Genomic DNA, 20461 nt, shown 5'->3' on the forward strand with positions numbered 1-20461 from the left:
ATCATATTAACGAATTTTTCTTAAAATAAATTACTAATAGGTATCTTGCGTATTAATATCTAGGTTTCTATCGAATTAGAAAATAAATTCTGTATAACCCTCCAAATATCTGCACCCTAAGACTCCGGTGGATATCTGACGGTCTATCAGTGTGTGTCATCTATTATATAATATATATTTACCCTATGGATTTCATTTTGCAGTATGGGGACAGTATAATGAACCCGCCTCATCCGATTCTTTATAATTTACTGAAGCAAAAAGCCTTTTAAAAATCGAAAAATAAATATTCAAAAATTGGGAAAATTTCGTACTAAAAGACGAATGACACTATCCATCTCTTGTTACCATAGTTGTGTGGTGACCATAGTGTATAGACTACGTATCTAGATGACCTGACAGCTCCATATCACATGACTGATTTCTGTGTATGTGCGTTACCTTGTTGTTTAATATTCAAAATACGAAGGAGCTTTATTCAAGTGTGGCTTACTGTTGAATATCTACTATATGAAATTCTCATGTCGCGGTGTTTGTAGTTAAACTCCTTCGAAACGGCATGACCGATTCTCATGAAATTTTGAGTGCATATTGGGTAGGTCTGAGAATCGGACAACATCTTTTTTTCATCCCCCTAAATGTTAGGGGTGGTGCAATTTTTTTTTAAAGTGTTTTGACATTGTTTTTTTAAATTTGTTTGATTATGAGTCAGCATTAAAAAATACATACAACTTCAAATTTTCTACGATCAACAGTTACTCTTGTATCGCGATTTTAATATCGGCAATACTACGTTTGCTGGGTTAGCTAGCAATATAATGTAAAATATATTGTGACTATAACTTTGCGTTTTCTATCTTACTGTATCTTTTGATTTTCTTCTCTCGCTCGGATAGTGTATCTATAATATGCCTATTGTGTATTCGTAATAAGACATACACGGTTACGATACACTGTGGGTGCAGCAATTCCCGGCAATTAATGTCCTGTGAGATTAATTGCTCTTGGTTTTAGTGCAACAGCACTTGTCTCGCCGCTGTCTACATTTAATGTTAGTTTAGGATTCACAGTTTAAATTTATATAATATTATTAGCTGACTCGACAGACGTTGTTCTGTAGATGATAAAAAAATTCTGTTTTATAGCAATCTGCCAATAAAATTTCTAAACATCAAGAATTACTTCGTAAAGAATGTCACTGTTGTTATAATGAAATTGTTTCACAGCGGAACTGTCAACCCGTGCGTCACTAAATTCTCTCATAGAAAATATGTCCATTCAAAACAAATATTGAAAATATAAATAATTATGGATCCCAAATCGAAATAAAAACTATCCTATCTCTCACGTTGGACCAAACTACACTCCATGAAGTAATCCCCATTAAAATCCGTTCATTAGTTTAGGAGTCCATAGCAGACAAACAACGTGTCACGTAATTTATATATAATAGAATAGGTGACCTGGCAAACGTTGTTTTGCCATATAAATTATTTTTTAGAGACATACCGTTTCTTGGACATTGCAACAATACTTTATTTTTCTAAAATAAAATACTTATTCTAAAATAAACGTAGCCTAAATTACTCCTTATTACATCGACTACCTGCCAATAAAAGTCCCATCAAAATCCGTCCAGCAATTTCAGAGATTAGCCGGAACAAACAGACAGACAGACAAAAATTGTAAAAAAAAAAAATGCTATTTTGGTGTATGTATCGTATATATACTATAGTCATCATATACAATTTCAATATTACAGACATTAAAATTTTATTTATATGTATAGGTGTATAGAAGACTAGCTGACCCGACAGACGCTGTTCTGGCAATAGAATAAAAAGATGTAAGTGTTCGAAAAAATTTAAGTCTAAAAGCCTAAAAAATATGTAATAACTATTTATAATAATGTGTAGTAATAAAATAATAACGATTAATATCGCTTTTGTATAAGCAGCTCTTACTTTACCGCTTTATAATTGCCAATTTTTAATAGTTATTTATGCAACTGTTGTGTATAAGGGGTATTAAAACACTAATGTGATAATAGTATCACATGAGTGCTTTAATACCTAATTATCAACAGTTGCATAAAAGACTTTATCTACACCCAGAATATGAATCCTCTAAAAGATTCTGAAACAGTTTGCTTACTGCTAACATTAAAACAGCCAGGCCTAGTAGTAACCTAATATCATCCCTTACTGATTATACACAAATAAACTAAGTATTAATAAAAGAATTATTAATTTTAGTAGTAATTTTGTATAGTGCAATTATTAAAATTCACTTGATTATTATGTTATTTTGCAGCGTTTAATATTTCCGGCGGTGTGCTGTCAAAACTTGAATCGCTCATTTTTTGAAGAAAAATGGCGGGGTTTCGAATAACCTACCTTTTTTTTTACGGCGCGCCATGTTCTGGTAGTGTGGAACGCGCGTAAACGAAAATATTTTTTTTTAATTCATACAGATACCACACATCGAGCAATAAGAATGTGGCTGTTTGTTGAAACTCTTTATGCATGAAGGGATCGAAAAAAAAACCAAAGAGTGTTATTATGAAATTCAGTACAACATTACAACACTCGTTTGGATGATGTAATGGTTATTACGACATTGGGTGTTTTAATGTTGGTAATAAGCTAACTGTTTCAGAATCTTTAATAGAGGATTTAAAGCATGGGTGTAGATAAAAGTATTAACATGCATAAATAGTATGTTATCCTTAAGAGATAGACATATGCCATCGCGGACCTTACTGTACATCTATGTCCTATATAAGATACACAATTTCACCATACATTATTTTGTTATATTATCTCAAAGATTCTAGATCTAGACAGCGTTTTGTTGAAAGCTCCAAGATGGCTTATTTTTTGCGACACCTCCAACAAATACCGTTAATACTTACAAAAATGTCTACAAAAACTTACATACTAAAACCTTCCACGAGAACCACACTATGTATGGAGGAAAACATCATGAAAATCGGCTCAGTAGTTTTTGAGTTGGTCGCGAACAGACAGATAGACAGACTGACGCGGCGGAGAAATTTGCTTTATAATGTGTAGTGATTTAGGAACTCATCTAAAATTGCCAATTTACCGCGGCCTGCGTTTGGAATAAATTCCTGCGACTTGCTTCAAAATACAAATTTTCCCTGACATGAGACTAATAGTACTGATTTATGTTTTCAACTTTATCAAGAGTCTATTAATGATCTATAAACAGATCAAAATACATTAATAGACTATATCTGCAATAGTAATTGATAGAATTTCCGAAGATCTGAACATACATTTTAGGACAATATTGGTAGGTGATTTTTTTTATGGAAAAGGAGGACAAACGAGCGTACGGGTCTCCTGGTGTTAAGTGATCACCGCCGCCCACATTCTCTTGCAACACCAGAGGAATGACAGGAGCTTTGCCGGCCTTTAAGGAAGGTGTTTACGATTTTTTGAAGGTACCCATGTCGTATCGTCCCGGAAACACCGCACAAGGAAGTTCATTCTACAGCCTTGTAGTACGAAGGATGAAAGTTGCTTGAAAACCCCACTGTGGAGGACCACCGTCCACCACACATCCAGATGGTGGGGATGATATCCTGACTTGTGGCGTGTCGTGATAAGGTGGAACTTGGCGGCAGGAATCAAATGAAACAGCTCTTCGCAACATATATATGATAAATGCGGTAGAAGACACACAATGAAGCGATGTATCTACGCAACGCCAAGTGATCCAGCTGTTCACAGAGCACTGGGTCCCAGAAAATTCGAGCTGCTCTGCGTTGCACGCGGTCAAATGGATCGATTATAATATTCAAATTAACGCTCATGTAACAAAAGAAAAATAACAAACAGTGGACGCTTTTCTATGTACTATACGGTTCAATGTATGAATGAATCAATCGAAAGTAGTTACTTTTAAAACAATATGCAAAAAATATATGCGGGATTGACGTAGGTGCTAAGGACGACGTCGGGAACAAAAGCGGTGTAAAAATAAATCCTTGAAGTGCTCCGATAAATATTAACCGGAATAAATAATTGATGGATATGGTAAAGTTACCCGTTATGACGCAGAGATGTTTTAAATTAAAACTTCTTTGCGTCATGAAAAACACCAAATATTACAGCAAACTTGCCACAGTCCGTCAGTGAGAACCATATTCAATTAGGTTTAGCCGGTACTGAGATTAGCGTTGAATGGGCAGGACATAATAATTGACCATCAGCTGAGCGTCCTGCTCGTCTCGTCCCTTATTTTCATTTTAAAAAAAAGTGTAGGTGTGAATAAAACCTGTACTATGTACTTAAACAATACACCGAGGACTGCTCATTCCTCGGTTTAATTGCACTTTGGAAAGTGGTTCCATGGAAACCGCACTACGCAGCAAGATACGTCAAATCATAAAAGTCCAGATTTAAATTATGCTTTAAGGAGTTGTTCTTTAAACGAAATTTATTCAAATCGTTATTGACATTTATTTCGCTATCACGTTCATCATCTAAGCATGAATTAAAAATGTCTTACTGTCTTCCCGTTTTGAATGGCCAATAGTTTGAGCCTACTCTTCTGACGCTTAAAAAATACTGGCCCTCTCGTTCGCACATTTCATTGAGCAACATTATCGCTCGATTCCAAGAACGATACCTACTACAGACGGTGATTCAATCACACGTCACGACATTCGTAGTAGCATCGGCAGGCGTGGCACGTGGCGGTACAGTACAGCCCAGTATCCGGTTTTGTTTTAAACCGCCGAGCGTCGAGAATTTGGAAACAGCGGAAGCAGCGCTGACGCAACTGGCGACGCGTACGCTAGCGTCGGAAAAAATAGCTGGTTTTTGTTTTTCCAGTGAACTCCTAAACCAATGAACGGATTTTAATGGGGATTACTTCATGGAGTGCAGTATAGTCCAACTTGAGAGAAAGGATAGTTTTCATTTCGATTTGGGATCCATAATAATTATTTTTATTTCCAATATTTTTTAGTTGTGAAACGCTTTCATTATAACAACAGCGGAAGAAGCGCTGACGCAACTGGCGACGCGTACGCTAGCGTCGGAAAAAATCGCAGTTTTGTGCATCGTTATCGGAAATGCGGAATCGAATTGACATATTACATTACCTACATCTAGCGTCAAGTCACTCAAAAAAATCTTCTATATATATATATATGTGGGTAACACTCAAAATGTTTAGCACTGGCCAGTTAGAAACATTGGTAGTGAAAACTTTTTTTGAATTTCAATTTTAGAACTCTTTGGTAACCTAATGTAGTATATATTGCATTAATTTGTCATTTGTTTTTGTGAATTGGCGGCAAATCTAAAACTCTTGTTACACGTGAAACGTTGGAAAGGTCATTTCGCGACAGTTGTGCTGGAAGATGGAAGGACAGTTACTGCAGACTGTGACATACCAGTCTGCTGCCAGATCGCTGTTTGTCTTGGAAAATATTCGACAGCAGCGCCCTCGAAGCAGGATCCTCCTTCACCACGACAATGTTTCAGCGCACTCCGCGAACCGGACTGTTGAATATTTGACTATGGCAGGTGTCGAGATAATGAGTTATCTGCCATACAGTCCTGACCTGTGGCCCTGCTACTTTAATTTATTCCCAAGAACTAAAGATAAAATTCGAGTTATTCGCTTTACGAGCCCTGAAGATGCGGTGAAAGCGTACGAAAATGCCATAGAAGAGAATACGGAAAAATGGGCCCACTGCTTTTCTCAGTGATTCCATCGAATGCGACGATGTGTAGAGAGGAACGGAGATTACTTCGAAAATCAAAAGTATTGGCAACTTTCTACATTAAGCCATTTTTAATTTTCTGAACATTTTCAGTGTTACCTAGGTATATATGCAATAGGGGTCGTCATAATTTTGTCTCCTGAAAATCCCCAAGGTTGCTTGGATTTCTTAATATCCAACGATATATATAATAAACAATTGTTTAACAGAAACAAACAGGATTAAACTTAGTGGTAAATGGTATTAGTCATTGATTTCTACGTCATTCGGTCAAGGACTCAACACGCTGCATACTTACATCACTGCAGTAAATTATGTAGTTCAATGCGACACAAGTTAAAACCATTAGAGTACAGTTTATAATGTAGGCTAAAATGTCAACTGGGGCTTATCTGATGGGGATTATCACTAGGGTTGTCAACCGTACTCTAAAATAGTACATTTATACACATAGTACATATATATATTATAAAGTATAAGGGGTCACAAATTAGTTTCGCTCGGTGTCCGTTTTAAGAAACGAAATGATCATCGCGGTCCGCACAACATTTTAAACTTGTGGCGTGTCGTGCGAAGGTGGCATTCGGCGGCAGGAATCAGACCAAACAGCTCTTCGAATCACCCTCAAAGTAGTCTCTGTAGAAGACACACAATGAAGCGACGTATGGGTACATATAAACACTTTTATAATAATGTCCCAGCCACTGTTCAGGAATTATCTATAAATAAATTAACTTAAATGTTTTATTAAAAAATGGCTCTGTCGTTAATACTACTACGCCATAGCTGAATATTTAAGTGATCCGACAGCCTGTGGCTAGATTATGATTATTTTATAGCAATAGTATTGACAATACAATCTTTATATATATATATATATATATTTCTTGTGTGCGTGTGTATGTCACTGAACTCCTCCTGGACGGCTGGACCGATTTTGATGAAATTTTTCGTGTGAGTTCAAGGGGATTCGAGGATCGTTTACATTAACAATTCAACTACACCCTAAACGGCTGGACCGATTTTGATGATATTTTTGTGAATTTGAGATTGGTGTGTGTCTTCAGATGGATTCAAGAATGGTTTAGATTCACAACTAAACTACCTCCTAAGCGGCTGGACCGATTTTGATGATTTTTTTGTTTGTTTCAGTGAATTTGAGATTGGTTTAGATTCTCAATTTCGTCCATATAATATAATTCTCCTGCTCATGTGTATGTTAGTGAACTCTTCATAACGGCTGGACCGATTTTTCAAATTAACGACGTGTGTACAGGAAAACGTCTGTTGGGTCCACTAGTATTGTATATATTTCATTAAAATGAGCGCAAAAAAATGCTGGGAGAGTTTCTTCCGCCGCTTCTGTGAGCACCATTGTTTCCGAAGCGGTAGTAGTGACCAGAATATATTGGAAATGACATCAAAAAGAATTCGAAAGGAATCAATTAAGAGAAGCTAATTGCCTTATTTGCCTCTTAACAAAACAATAATAATTGTTGCGCAATACTAAAACCCTTTCTACTTTCCTTATTCGCACGCTCACGAACTTGCGGCCATTATTGCCTGCACTTTCTACATCAATAGCCTGATGGGCTTAGGCAAGATAACTTCGCCACAAATTAGTTTAATATAACCAAATTGATTTTACGGTCGGTGAACAATCTCATTAACCCGCGTCGTCTATCACCGATACGAATTGGCTTCGAAGCGGAAATAATTACCAAGTTTTTATTTCGCTCCTTACATTTTACAACGGCAACCACCGACTGTTTTCATAAACTTTATATTATTCCAAAGTGTTGACACGGGGACGAAAGCTTGTGTCATGATTTTCAAATATTAAGTAGGTACTTTTTAAGGGCCGAGACAGGACGTTCAGCTGATGGTAATTGATACGCACTGCCCATTACAATGCAGTTCCGCTCAGGATTATTGAATAACCCAAAAATTCAGAGTGGCACTACAATTGCGCTCGTCACCTTGAGACATAATAAACAGATTAACAGATGTTAAGTCTCATTTGCCCAGTAATTTCACTAGCTACGGCACCCTTCAGACCGAAACACAATAATGCTTACACATTACTGCTTCACGGCAGAAAAAGGGCGCAGTTGTGGTACCCATACTCTAGTCGGCATCCTGTGCAAAGGAGCCTCCAACCGGTAATACTTATATTACTAACGCCTTATTCATTGTAAAACGTATAAACCTATGATAGTTAAAACGTGTTTTAAGCCTATCGAATGTCCGACAAAGTTCCTCATTCATAGTCACTATAGTACCGCACCGCAATGTTGCCATTTCGTACAAAAACATGATTTTAATAGATTTAACGAGGAACTGTCCATGGAGACAGACATCTTAATGTCAATGACTTGTCAGTTGTCAAAAATTCCTTCAAAAATCAAGGTTTTGAGTAGCGAACCTAGTCTGCAGGTCCAATAGGTACCAATCCTTAACGGATAAACGTCAAATACGAGACAGCTGATCGATGTCGGCCATGTTTTTTGCTGTCGAGGTATTAAAATAGGTTTATAGAAGCGTCCTAGCTACAACAAGTTACGTAAGCTTTATCGAAGAGATGATGAGCGTTTTAGCTGTAATATGCGATTATGAATACCATGACTATTAGCGATGTTTTTAGCCTCCGATAAGTTGTGTAATGAATAAGACCGTATATAATCATAGTAATTTTAATATTTAATGATAGCGATATATTTTTGAATATATTTTTCATTGAATTAAAATAACAGTATCTCATTTGACTTGTATGAATAAGTGATGGAATGTATTTAATCCCTACTAACATTATAAATGTGAATGTAAGTTTGTTTGTTACGCTTTTACTCCGGAGCTACTAAACCGATTTTGATGAAATTTATCAAATTTGTAAATCTTTAGACAGCGGACAAGCATGAGACAGAATCACCTTCCTCCATTTACTTCTAAGATAATTTGTATGTCTAGAGGACAGTGACAGCTGTGAACATGTCGAAAAAAATAGCAGCAAATCGTTAGCCTCTATTTTCAAAACAAAGTGACAGCGTATCGCGAGTGTAGCTGTCATGAACACTAAAGTAATAAACCTGGCCTATTGTCGTATGTTGCCCTCAAGCTATATTATTAGTATTTTCGAACACATGTAAAATTTATAAAGTGAGTCCTAAATGTACAATTAGTACTTCATAGCCGCTATATTCAGATTTCATGAATATTCTTAATATTAAACAAATCATATAAATACTCTAGGCACTTTAGGAAATCTTCATCAAAGCATATTATCTTTTATTCTTTTTTTTATGACAGTAAGGGTCAAGACGAGCAGGATGTTCAGCTGATGGTAATTGATACGCTCCGCTTATTACAATGCAGTGCCGCTCAGGATTCTTGTAAAACCTAAAAATTTCTGATCGGCACTACAACTGCGCTCGTCAGCTTGAGACATAAGATGTAACGTCTTTTTCATCTTCCGATCGAAACACAATAATGCTTACACATTATTGCTTCACGGCAGAAATAGGCGCCGTTGTGGTACCCATAATCTAGGCATCCTGTGTAAAGGAGCCTCCCACTGGTATATTATGTACGGTCTAACAGTTCATAAAATGTCAACCAATACATGAACATAAACCGGGATAATCTACGAGTCTAGACAATTAAATACGGCTAACATTAAAATAAATAATATTATATAATTTATTATTTAATTGCTCTCAATTATAATGAAGAAGCCATAAAATGTGAGGAACGAGAGTTTCATGACTGACATAAACATTAATATTATAATAATGGTTATTGTACTATCTACTTATACACTATAGATATGTATATATATATATATACTTTCTAGATTAGAATTCCATTATTAATTATATTATACTAGCTGACCCGACAGACGTTGTTCTGAATATAATAAAAAAAATAGTGTATAGGAATTTATCAATAATATTTCAAACATCAAGTATTCTTTCGTAAAAATGCTCCCTGATGTTACAATGAAATTGTTTCACAGCGGTACTGTCAAACCGTTCGTCACTAAATTCTCTCATAGAAAATGTGACCATACAAAACAAATATTGAAAATAAAAATAATTATGGGTCCCAAATCGAAATAAAAACTATCCTATCTCTCAAGTTGAACCAAACTGCACTCCATGAAGTAATCCCCATTAAAATCTGTTCATTAGTTTAGGAGTCCATCGAGGACAAACAACGTGTCAAGTAATTTATATATATTAAAATAAGGAAATAAAAATAATTATGAGTCCCAGATCGATATATATAAATTATCATATCTCTCAAGTTAAGACTAAACTGTACTCCATGAAGTAATGTCCATTAAACTACATTCATTAGTTTAGGGAGTTCACTGGAAATAAACAAAACATTTTAATAAAATAATATTGGCCCCAAATGGGAAAACACAATGAACATTCATGTAAGATTGACAGGTTCCAAATACAAACGTAAAATCATATTTTTTTATCGTAATATCCATTTTTTTTTAATTAATATAAGTGAATATTAATTTTTACATAAATGTAATTTCACATATTTTAGTCATTGTGTTCTTAGAAAATAAAAACCACGAAAGTAGTATTGTAGACATACCCCCTTATTCATAATGGTCCGCTAACTTAAAACAGCCGCTAAGGAGTGTTTTTTCTCATTCTGACTTAGGACAATAGAAGAAGACAGAGTGAGAATTAGCAATGCTTTAAGTTAGCAGACTATTATGAATAAGGGGGTCAGTATTTACCTGTAAAATGTTTCTTTATTTGGATTGTTGCTGTATATGAGTATAAGACAACACAGTCTAATACAGAACACGACACCATTATATTTTTTATTTATATAAATATACATTAATGTATATACATTAAAACTGGATAATTTCGATAAAAACAGTAAAATTAAAACGCGGTCCAGTCTGACAGGAGACTAATGGACACTAAATTGTTTAAAAACGATTTCATGGTCCATCTATTCCGTCTATTTCTCACACCTAGGTTTTTGTGTAAGGATAGCTATCTCACTATCACACAGGGTTCGACTATTACGTTAGTATGTTTATGATTCAAACACCAAAACGAATAACTCTTCAGCTTAATTATTGGTGTTGATAATTATTATCTTTAATTCATTATTAGTGACAATACTTGCTTGTCCTCCTTTCGTCTAAAAAATAAATAAGATAAAACATTATCTTACATATTTCCGCCTCCCAATAACTCACATCCGTATTTAGTACGAAAGAGTCGTTAAAGTTTTACAGCGACAGAGCCCTCAATGGATCTATCTGTACAAAGTGCTGATTCCATGTTAACAGCACAGGTTCAACTAGGGTTGCCACGTTAATTTAAAAAAAAATGGAGTATATCTGATTTCAAAAGAAGTAAGTAAGTGAATAAAGAGTACGGACGTCCAAGAAAGAGTATCAATAATTTTATATATAAATAAAAGGTATTTTATTTGTACTTTTTGCAGTACATTTTTTTATGGTTATTATACCGCAACGGCGCTTATTTCTTCCGTGAAGCAGTAATGTTCAATAATTATTGTGTTTTGGTACAAGTTTCCAATAAAAATCATTCCCAAAGTAATATTTATTAATCAAGTGGATTTACAATCGTTCAACATTTTCTTCGGGAATACAACAATGGTGTGATATCTGGAATTCAGCTCAGCTCCCAAATTCCTCTACGGAAACAGTCCACAATCCTAAGGGCTTGTTCACACGCGTGACCAACAGTGTTTACGCCATTATGACACGTGGTATACAGATCTATAAGGGTGGAGATTGCAGAATCATCTAAAAACATATACTATTTCTTAGTAATTTTGCACCCGCCACTAAAATCATCAAATTTTAACAACCTGGTTTGTCATTTGATTCATCAAAAGTCAAGAAAATTTAAAATTTTTTTTAGCAATTGGTTAATTAAAAAAAAAAAAACGATTTATTTATCTTTATGAAAGTCGTTTACACTATTGCAAGCCTTTTTAATTATACTCTACTTAAAAAATTTCTTAAAATGATCAAGTGGCAGGCTTAACACAATATTTTCTGATAAAATATTACAGAAAGTAATATTTAAACCTTATGTTCTTTTTCTGTTCTTTTTTTTGTTATCGTTCTCATACCACACCAATTAATTCCCAATTCATTGAGAAATTTTATCGAAACGAATATTTTTGAAGTGAAAGCTTCTTTAGCGGCGTTGAGCACTTTTCTTGAGATGGGTTTAAAATGTTATACTTGCGTCAGGACACGTGGCCTGATGGAAAATACGTAAGACAGTCGTAGAAATTAAGAATGTGTGTAAAATGATAAGCTCGCGTCAGGACACGTGGCCTGATGGAAAATTCGTATCATAGTCGTTGAAATTATGAATGGGTATAAAATGTTAAGCTCGCGTCAGGACACGTGGCCTGAAGGAAAATTCGTATCATAGTCGTTGAAATTATGAAAGGGTATAAAATGTTATGCTCGCGTCAGGACACGTGGCCTGATGGAAAATTCGTATCATAGTCGTTGAAATTATGAATGGATATAAAATGTTAATCTCGCGTCAGGACACGTGGCCTGATGGAAAATTCGTAAGACAGTCATTGAAATTATGGATGAAAGTTGATATTTCTGAGAGATAAACTTTTTAATGTAAGATAATTGTAATCGTTCTGAAGTGTTAAATGTATATTGTATTTAACCACATATATGCTAGTACTTTTATAGTATATTATTTTGTATAAATAAAGCAATTTGTGCGATTTTTTTTTAAATAAGCTGTGTTACTTGCGCCCTTTTTATCGGGTCTGAGGCATATATTTTCGATTGATTAGATTTATTTACTAACGTTAAATAAGTGATTTAGAAAAATCCTACATTGAATTAAAGACTAATGACAAGCCGCATCGATAATAATTAAATTAATTTTATTGTTAAAAATTAGTCAGTTTTCTAGACCTCAATTATATTTATATTTTGATGTATTTATTGGCTTACAACATTTATTGATTGTTCCATTTGGCTTGTAATAATTTAAGTTTATTCTATTGGACTTTCATCGGTGTGCACCCAAAGTGACGAGCGCAATTGTATTGCCGCTCAGAATTGTTGTTTTTCAAGAATCCTGAGCGGCACTGCATTGTAACGGGCAGGGTGTATCAATTACCATCAGCTGAACGTCCTGCTCGTCTAGTCCCTTATTTTCATAAAATTATCATTTAAAAAAATCCTTTTTTGGTTATAATAATGGGTTTGCATAATATTACATGGCTGACCCTAGTATAGTAAACTTGTGTAAAAAAGAGTATTTTAGCATAGGTACTCTATTAGTTTTATTCATTATAGAGTACAATAATCTATTTCAGAGTACGGTTGACAACCCTAGGTTCAACGCACTCGGTATGACAACCCAAGTTTTAGTGCACTTGGAGGGGTCCTTAATGGCGCCGATGCCGAATACTAAATCGATGAATTAAATTAACCCCACATTTGAACCGGGCAGCCAGCGGGCACGCGTGTAGCATTCGGCACTTGTTTCGGAAACGCGACGTTGCAACACAATCGAAATATTGAAGCATTATCATTTGTATTTGAGGTTAAATTTATAATTAAGACTAATGACCGCTCACGAATGACTTTGTCGAGTATATTTTGTCTGATAAGAACTCTAAAATAAATTTCAAAAATATAAATATAAACTAAGATATCCTTACAAAATGAGGGATCTGCCAGTGATAATTGCCTTTAGCAAGGTCAGGTGGATAGACTAAGCAGAAAAGTCTGAACCTATACCGGTGGGCTTTGCACAGGATGCCGGCTAGATTATGGGTACCAAAACAGTGCCTTTTTTTGCCGTGAAGCAGTAATGTGTAAGCATTATTGTGTTTCCGTTAAAGAGGGCGCCGTAGGTAATGAAATTACTGAGCAAATGAGAGTTTACATCTTATCTGTCAAGGTGACAAGCACAATTGTATTGTCGCTCAGAATTTTTGTGTTTTTCAAGAATCCTGAGAGGCACTGCATTGTAATTGGCAAGGCGTATCAATTACCATCGACCGAACGTCCTGCTCGTCTCGTCTCTTATTTTCATAAAAAAAACTAAATGTAATATGCCGAAATCTACCCCAAAAAAGTTGCGAGCGCCAGTTATCCTATAATATACGTATATATATGCCGACCCGACAGATGTTGTTCTGTAGATAATAAAAAGAAATACTGTTTTATAGGAATTTGCCAATAATATTTCAAAACATCAAGAATTATTTCGTAAAAAATGCTCCCTGTTGTTATAATGAAATTGTTTCACAGCGGAACTGTCAAACTGTGCGTCATTAAATCTTCTCATAGAAAAAATGTCCATACAAAACAAATATTGAAAATAAAAATAACTACGGGTCAGACCGTATCCATACTAAGTTTCATCAAAATCAGCTCGATGACAGTGAAAGACTTACAAATAGCAGTCAATTGTTATCACATCAATAACATTAATATGGTTACAAAAAAAGAAAAATCTTTAGCGCAACACTAAATAGAACGCGAAGCTATCAATATAAAATGCTCTCAGAATGCGACACCATTTTTTGTTCGTACCATTAGAGGTATTAAGTTTTGGCTACATCTGCCGCGCAGGTGTTCCCGGAGGAAAGGCAGGTGTGTCGCCGCGCTTGCACGAGAGCGGATGCTTGAGTGGGAGGCCGACAAACGCCGGACTGAACTACACATTTATGAGGTCAAACTTGAGGGCGAATTTCCGGATTCTATTCACGGTTAAGGCGCGGAATGACTAGAAGACTGAAGATTGTAAACGCTACAACCAACCCTACAAAATTTGTGTTGATCATCTGGCTAAGCTGCAAATGGGCATTTATTTTACAGATTTTCTTTTGTTAAAGAGTTGAAACAATAGAAATTAAGAGTGAGTGGTGGTTGAGGGTGAGAGGGAGTGCAACCCGGTTTTTGTTTATAGAAAAGGAGGACAAATGAGTGTACGAGTCACATGGTGTTAGATGACCAGAGGAATCACAAAGTTTTACAAAAGTGTACAAGCCTTTTTTGAAGGTAACCATGTCATATCGTCCTGGAAACACGACACTAGGAAGCTCATTCCACAGCTTCGTTGTAAATGGAAGAAAGTTCCTTGAAAGCTGCAATGTGGAGGACACATCCAGATGGTGGGGATTATACCCTAATTTGTGGCATGTCTTGATAAAGTGGAATTTGAAGGCGGGCATCAGGTGAAACAGCTCTTCAGAACACCCCCCCATGATAATGTGCAAGATTTGTTCAATGCCAAAATGAACCTATCAAATGAAGTCCAGTACCTGGGATTATACTAGACGGTAAGTCACTCTGGAACAAGGATCGAACACAAGCTGGATCTTTAGCAGTGCAGAAGGGTCATAGTTCCATAGGAAAGTTATAGTGTATGAGCTCTCAAGCAGGGGCTCATCGACACAAGTGGGTAGCCTTATGCCTCTGCCTTTCAACCAAATATGATAATGAATATGCTCTCTTTGCAACAACCTAGAATTCCAAACCCAAATTTTTGGCAGTCAACAGTCAAAAAAAGAGATACCCACACTAATGCCTGGAGTGACTCTAAAGGAACACACCACTAAACAAATTTTCACATTTGAGTCTAGTATGAGAGTATAGTTAATCAAGGATGCCTCATGTAGAGGCAAAACACATATTGAATTGATTGAAGACAAATATTGGCGGAATTAACACTCAAGATAAATCAAAATATTTGGACAAGAATTCACATAACAAACAGCCTAAAGTGCAGAGGATGTCTGGTTATGCATCAAATTGTCAATTAAACAAAGAACATACAATATTGGCTGACTGGCAAATATTCTAGGTAATATGAGGTCACTCCAAGAAGTTTGTGATCATCTCATCCATGTGGTTGAAGTAACCAGTGACACTTGCATGCAAAATGGACCCAATTAAGGGATCTAATTGCATAAGCAGGAGACTGTTACCATACCATAGTATCTGCTGATACATTATGTAAGTTATTCACAGATAAACCTCTTTAGGTTAAAGGTCTCTGCCTGCTACACAGTATCATACCATGACCGTGCTAGGAACGTATCTGGCATGAAAAGGAACACGATACACTCTACTATGCCCAATGAATAGATCGACGGCGTTCTGTGCCTTTATACATCCCATATGATGTCAATATGCAACATCCACCAAAACCAATAGGAATCCGTTTCTTTTCACCTGCATGCAGCACAATATTCAAATAGCATATCAATAATATTAGTGATTAGGCTGAGTATTTTGATTTGCCTTGCTAGTAAAAATCACAATTAACTGGCTAAAAATACAAACGTTTTCAAATACCCACTTAATTTCATTATAAACCCGGGCTAATATAATTTTGAATTATTTATTATCTATATGTTCAGTGTTATTGACTTAAAATTTTCAATCATTACCTTCAATAAAATTATTATCCTTACACAAAATCCACACACATTTTGAAAAAGGAATCAGACAAATCCATGACCATTTATCAATTAAATACTGGGTAAACATACATGGAAACAAAGATCGTATGTAATAGATAATAATGGATACAAAAAATATTTTTTAATTATTATTACATTTCATATTTATTAAAACACGTAATGCTTTATTTTCGTTAAGAATACACTTTCAACTGTAAGCAATATTAGGAAGTAGTTTCAAAAACACTGTAAGCTTTGTGAGAGAAACAAAACATCGCCGTAGCCATTACGAAGCTATACCTAGCTATAGAAACGATCCGATGTAAACACAAGTCATTGTCCTATATTGCTGATTGTCGTTGAAAATTAAATATTTAACTGATTCCTCAACAAAAATCAAGCAATTGTCTTAAGTGCAAAACATTGAATCGCTACCACGTTGTATTAAAAAATACGTACCGTTTTACGACCATGATAGAATCCGTCTCCTCGTTTGTGGACCCTATGATTCGGACTAAACTTTATACACCAAACTAATAATTTTGAAAACACCATGAATTTTATAAACACTCTGAAATCAATACACACATCGCTAAGGAGCGATAAAAACACAAATCTTCATTACTACACTGACCCTGGGTAACACGCACTGCACTATAATAAACATGTATTTCACAAAGTCTTTGTTGTTTCTTGTTTAAATTGGTTTTAGTATTATTTGCATTTATCATGAAATAATTAAATATCGCTTTCAATGCCACTAGAATAATACTGTAATAATAAATGCACCTCACGGCACTAGTAAACAAACCAATGATATATTTGTAAATGTTTGACTTTGGATGTTACGGTGCTACCACTGCACCACAGAGTACCTTTGTATATAACTAGTACTGCACAACTTTACAAAGAGAATATATTCACTTTGATAAAGCCACCTGCCTGTGATAGGCAACTCAACTTTACGTATAAACTAAAGACTAAATAAATTTATCGTAAAATAAGCGAATAAAGTATTAAATGATGGAAAAGGATCACGTAAAATAAAACAAAGTACTGTGCACATATGCTAGTAAGTTAGACTCCTATGTCGGAACATAACAAAAGTCCTTAAAAATTTATAGTCGTGCTACTTAACGATTGTAGAAAGAACAATATTATAATAAAGAAGGTATTAAATATGGGTTGGAGTTAGTATCCCGTAGCACGAATTAGGAGGTAAAAAATATTGTACTTGATAGAGCTTTAAAATGACACCACTCTTATTACAAGCTAATGCACCGTTCCAGAAAAAAAAAACACCCATACAATGTCCCAGCCCTTAAAAATTTCATAATTGGAGGTTAGGGTATAATGCTTTTTACTCTGCATTACCTTGCAATTACAATATTTTTTACCTCCTTATTCGTGCTACGTGAGAGTGATGAGACTAAGTTTTAACCTTTAATACTAACGAAAAGTTAAATAACGTTTATTTAATTATCATTGAATATTTTTTATAAAATTAGAAATGATTTTTTTTATTTATTTCTCTTCCATTGGTTGTGGTTCAGTAGACATGAGTTACATGAGGCTGGTAGCTGAAGCATGATGCAAATGTGCTAGTTGACAAACTAACATTAGGGTGTCGAATTTCTGCATCGTAAAAATTCTGTCTGATAATTTATCCATAATGTGCCTAAAGAAGTATAACTTTATCAGGAAAAAAGAAGACGGCTCTCAAACAATATAAATAACTTAATGTCAAACACATACCGAATTAGGATTACTTTGATTGGTTGATTTACAGTTCAAGCGATCTGAAATGTCAGTATTTCTTATTCTATTTGCTTGGTGATACTACATATTTCATATAGTTGACTCTTCAGTCAACTGTGCCTGTGCGTAGTGCGGCATTGTCACTTTCAGGCGCTACTCATAAACTTGTTTTTATCGCAAAAAAGGAGGGCAGATAAACTGTTTAAAGGGAGTATTTGCCAGTGAAATTCTTAAGTCTCAATTGACATATTGCGCTATGCATTGCGTTGTTTTTATTGCATTTCGACTCGATTCATAACGTTTTGCTATTCGCAGATGATCAGCAAGTTGATCAGCTACTCGCTCTATCACTCGCATCCATCACAAAACGGAGATAAAGATTCTTAACAGACGACGAGGCATTGTAGTGTATTCGTAAATGTCGCCAATTCAGGGCTCTCAACATCATCTTTTTCTGGATGGATGGCACAGTACAAGAGGACTTTATATTGTTTTATCTTAGCCCACACAATTCTCCCCAAAAAAGATGCTCAATCGTTTTAAAACGGAAGTGTACTTACGTCCTACGATAAAGTAAGACACTTACCCCTTACTGATATGAAAGTTCTTCACCTTGTAGTTTTGTAAATAAAAAAACACAGATGGAATTATTTTACACTTCGATCTAAAATACACTTTGATTTTATTCACACGAACTATAATTCTATTTTTCAACCTTCTTCTTTTATTTGCCTCTGTTATGCATAAAAATCCCATAACAAACAATAATTAGTATTGAGGAGGAAATATAATTTGAATATGGAACGTCGACTTTTCTAATATGGAACGACTGTGATTATAGCTTGAAGGGTAATGATTATTTTCTCTTTGTCGATATGTCTGAGAGTGCAACTACAGATGCAAGCAAAAATACTCTTAACATTTACCAAATAAAGTTGTTTATTGAAACGCAGATATATTATAATTCAACTAGCGTGTCTTGACAAGTTTGGATTTCAGGTACCTTACTACATTCAATGCACTGTTTAGAGTTTTGTGCTTTGGCCAGGGCAAGGACCTTGTATTACATCATAGCACATAGTAACAAAAAAGATAGCACTGAGTTTTAATCATTTAACTTTAAGCTTACGTAGATACTGATGCTAGGCATCTCATAACATTAAACTTATGTAAATTTAGGTACATTGAAGACTCCTATGATCTTTGCATGATTAGTACTTACGTCACGTCTCCCATTGGCTTTAAAATTCAAAATTAGGTGACGGTATTACGAGTTGGAAGGTGACCTTTAAGTTCTAAATTATTCTTAGTAATGTTATTCTGCTATTTCTATCCCATATCAAAACCATAAAGGCATAAAAGGCATTTATTTTCTCAAAATTGATTCCTTTAGAATTCTTTTTGATGTCATTTCTTATACTACTAGATACTACTACCGCTTCGGAAACAAATGGCGCTCTGAGAGAGAAGAAGTGGCGCAAGAAACTCTCCCAGCATTCTTTTTTTTGCGCTCTTTTCAATAAAAATATACAATATTGTACAGTCGCTATAAAATAATCACAATCTAGTCCCAGGCTGTCCGATCATTTAGATATTCAGCAGTGGAGTAATAGGATTTACGACAGAGCCATTTTTTTTATAAAACATTTAAATTTACTTATAGATAATACCTGAACAGTGGCTGGGACTTTATCGTAGAAGTGTATACATTTCCCCTTAAAGCTATTATGTATCTTATGAAGCCTACTAGAATTAGTTACAAGCAATCCCTTATTTCTAGTGTTATAATAATGAAAATCACTATTAAGAGCAAAAAGGTGACGATTTTTGTGAACATATATTAAATTTTCATAAATGTACTGACAATAAACAGTCATAATATTTATTTCTTTAAATTTTTCTTTAAGAGACTGTCTATAACCAAGCTGATATATAGCACGAACAGCTCTCTTTTGCAGTGCAAATACTATATCAATATCAGCAGCATGACCCCATAGTAATATACCGTACTAATATACCGGCAGATGATAATATAGCAGATGGAGTATTGCTCTCATCTCTGGTTTGGTACACCAAAATTTCAGCACAAACCAATAATTGACCGCATGTAATTCACACAAAACTTTAATTGTCCCACATGAACGATCTTGCCACAAACGTGAAGCGGCTCGGTGTGGTAACAGCCAGTGGTGGTTTACCATATTGGCTGGAGTTTTGGTAGGGGGGCAGACTATAGGGGCGGAAAAAAAGGAGCCAATTTTTTCATCTTCCAGATTTTTTTATTATATTGTTTACACCTAGTTATATTATGCCTACTCCAAAAGTTGAACTATCATAAATGTAACTTCTACGAGTCGTCATTAAAGTTGATGGAAGTCCCTGCCCCTAGGATAACCCACTATAGAATTTTACTCACTTCATTTTTATATTTAGTTAATATTCAAAGTGAAAAAAACTTTATTC

General features: G+C 35.1%; 1 protein-coding gene across 1 annotated transcript in view; it reads right to left on the reverse strand.

Annotated features, from left to right (window-relative positions):
- The window catches only part of LOC126970249 (protein pellino), a 100517-nt gene extending 83403 nt beyond the window's left edge, over positions 1 to 17114 (reverse strand). The window contains exon 1 of the mRNA XM_050816068.1: positions 16700 to 17114. Within this exon, the coding sequence (XP_050672025.1) occupies positions 16700 to 16713 (14 nt within the window). The 5' untranslated portion in view covers positions 16714 to 17114. The remainder of the gene's footprint in view (positions 1 to 16699) is intronic.
- Between the last annotated feature and the right edge of the window lie 3347 nt (positions 17115 to 20461).

The sequence above is a fragment of the Leptidea sinapis genome, chromosome 20 (assembly GCF_905404315.1).
Source record: "Leptidea sinapis chromosome 20, ilLepSina1.1, whole genome shotgun sequence".
NCBI lineage: Eukaryota > Metazoa > Arthropoda > Insecta > Lepidoptera > Pieridae > Leptidea > Leptidea sinapis.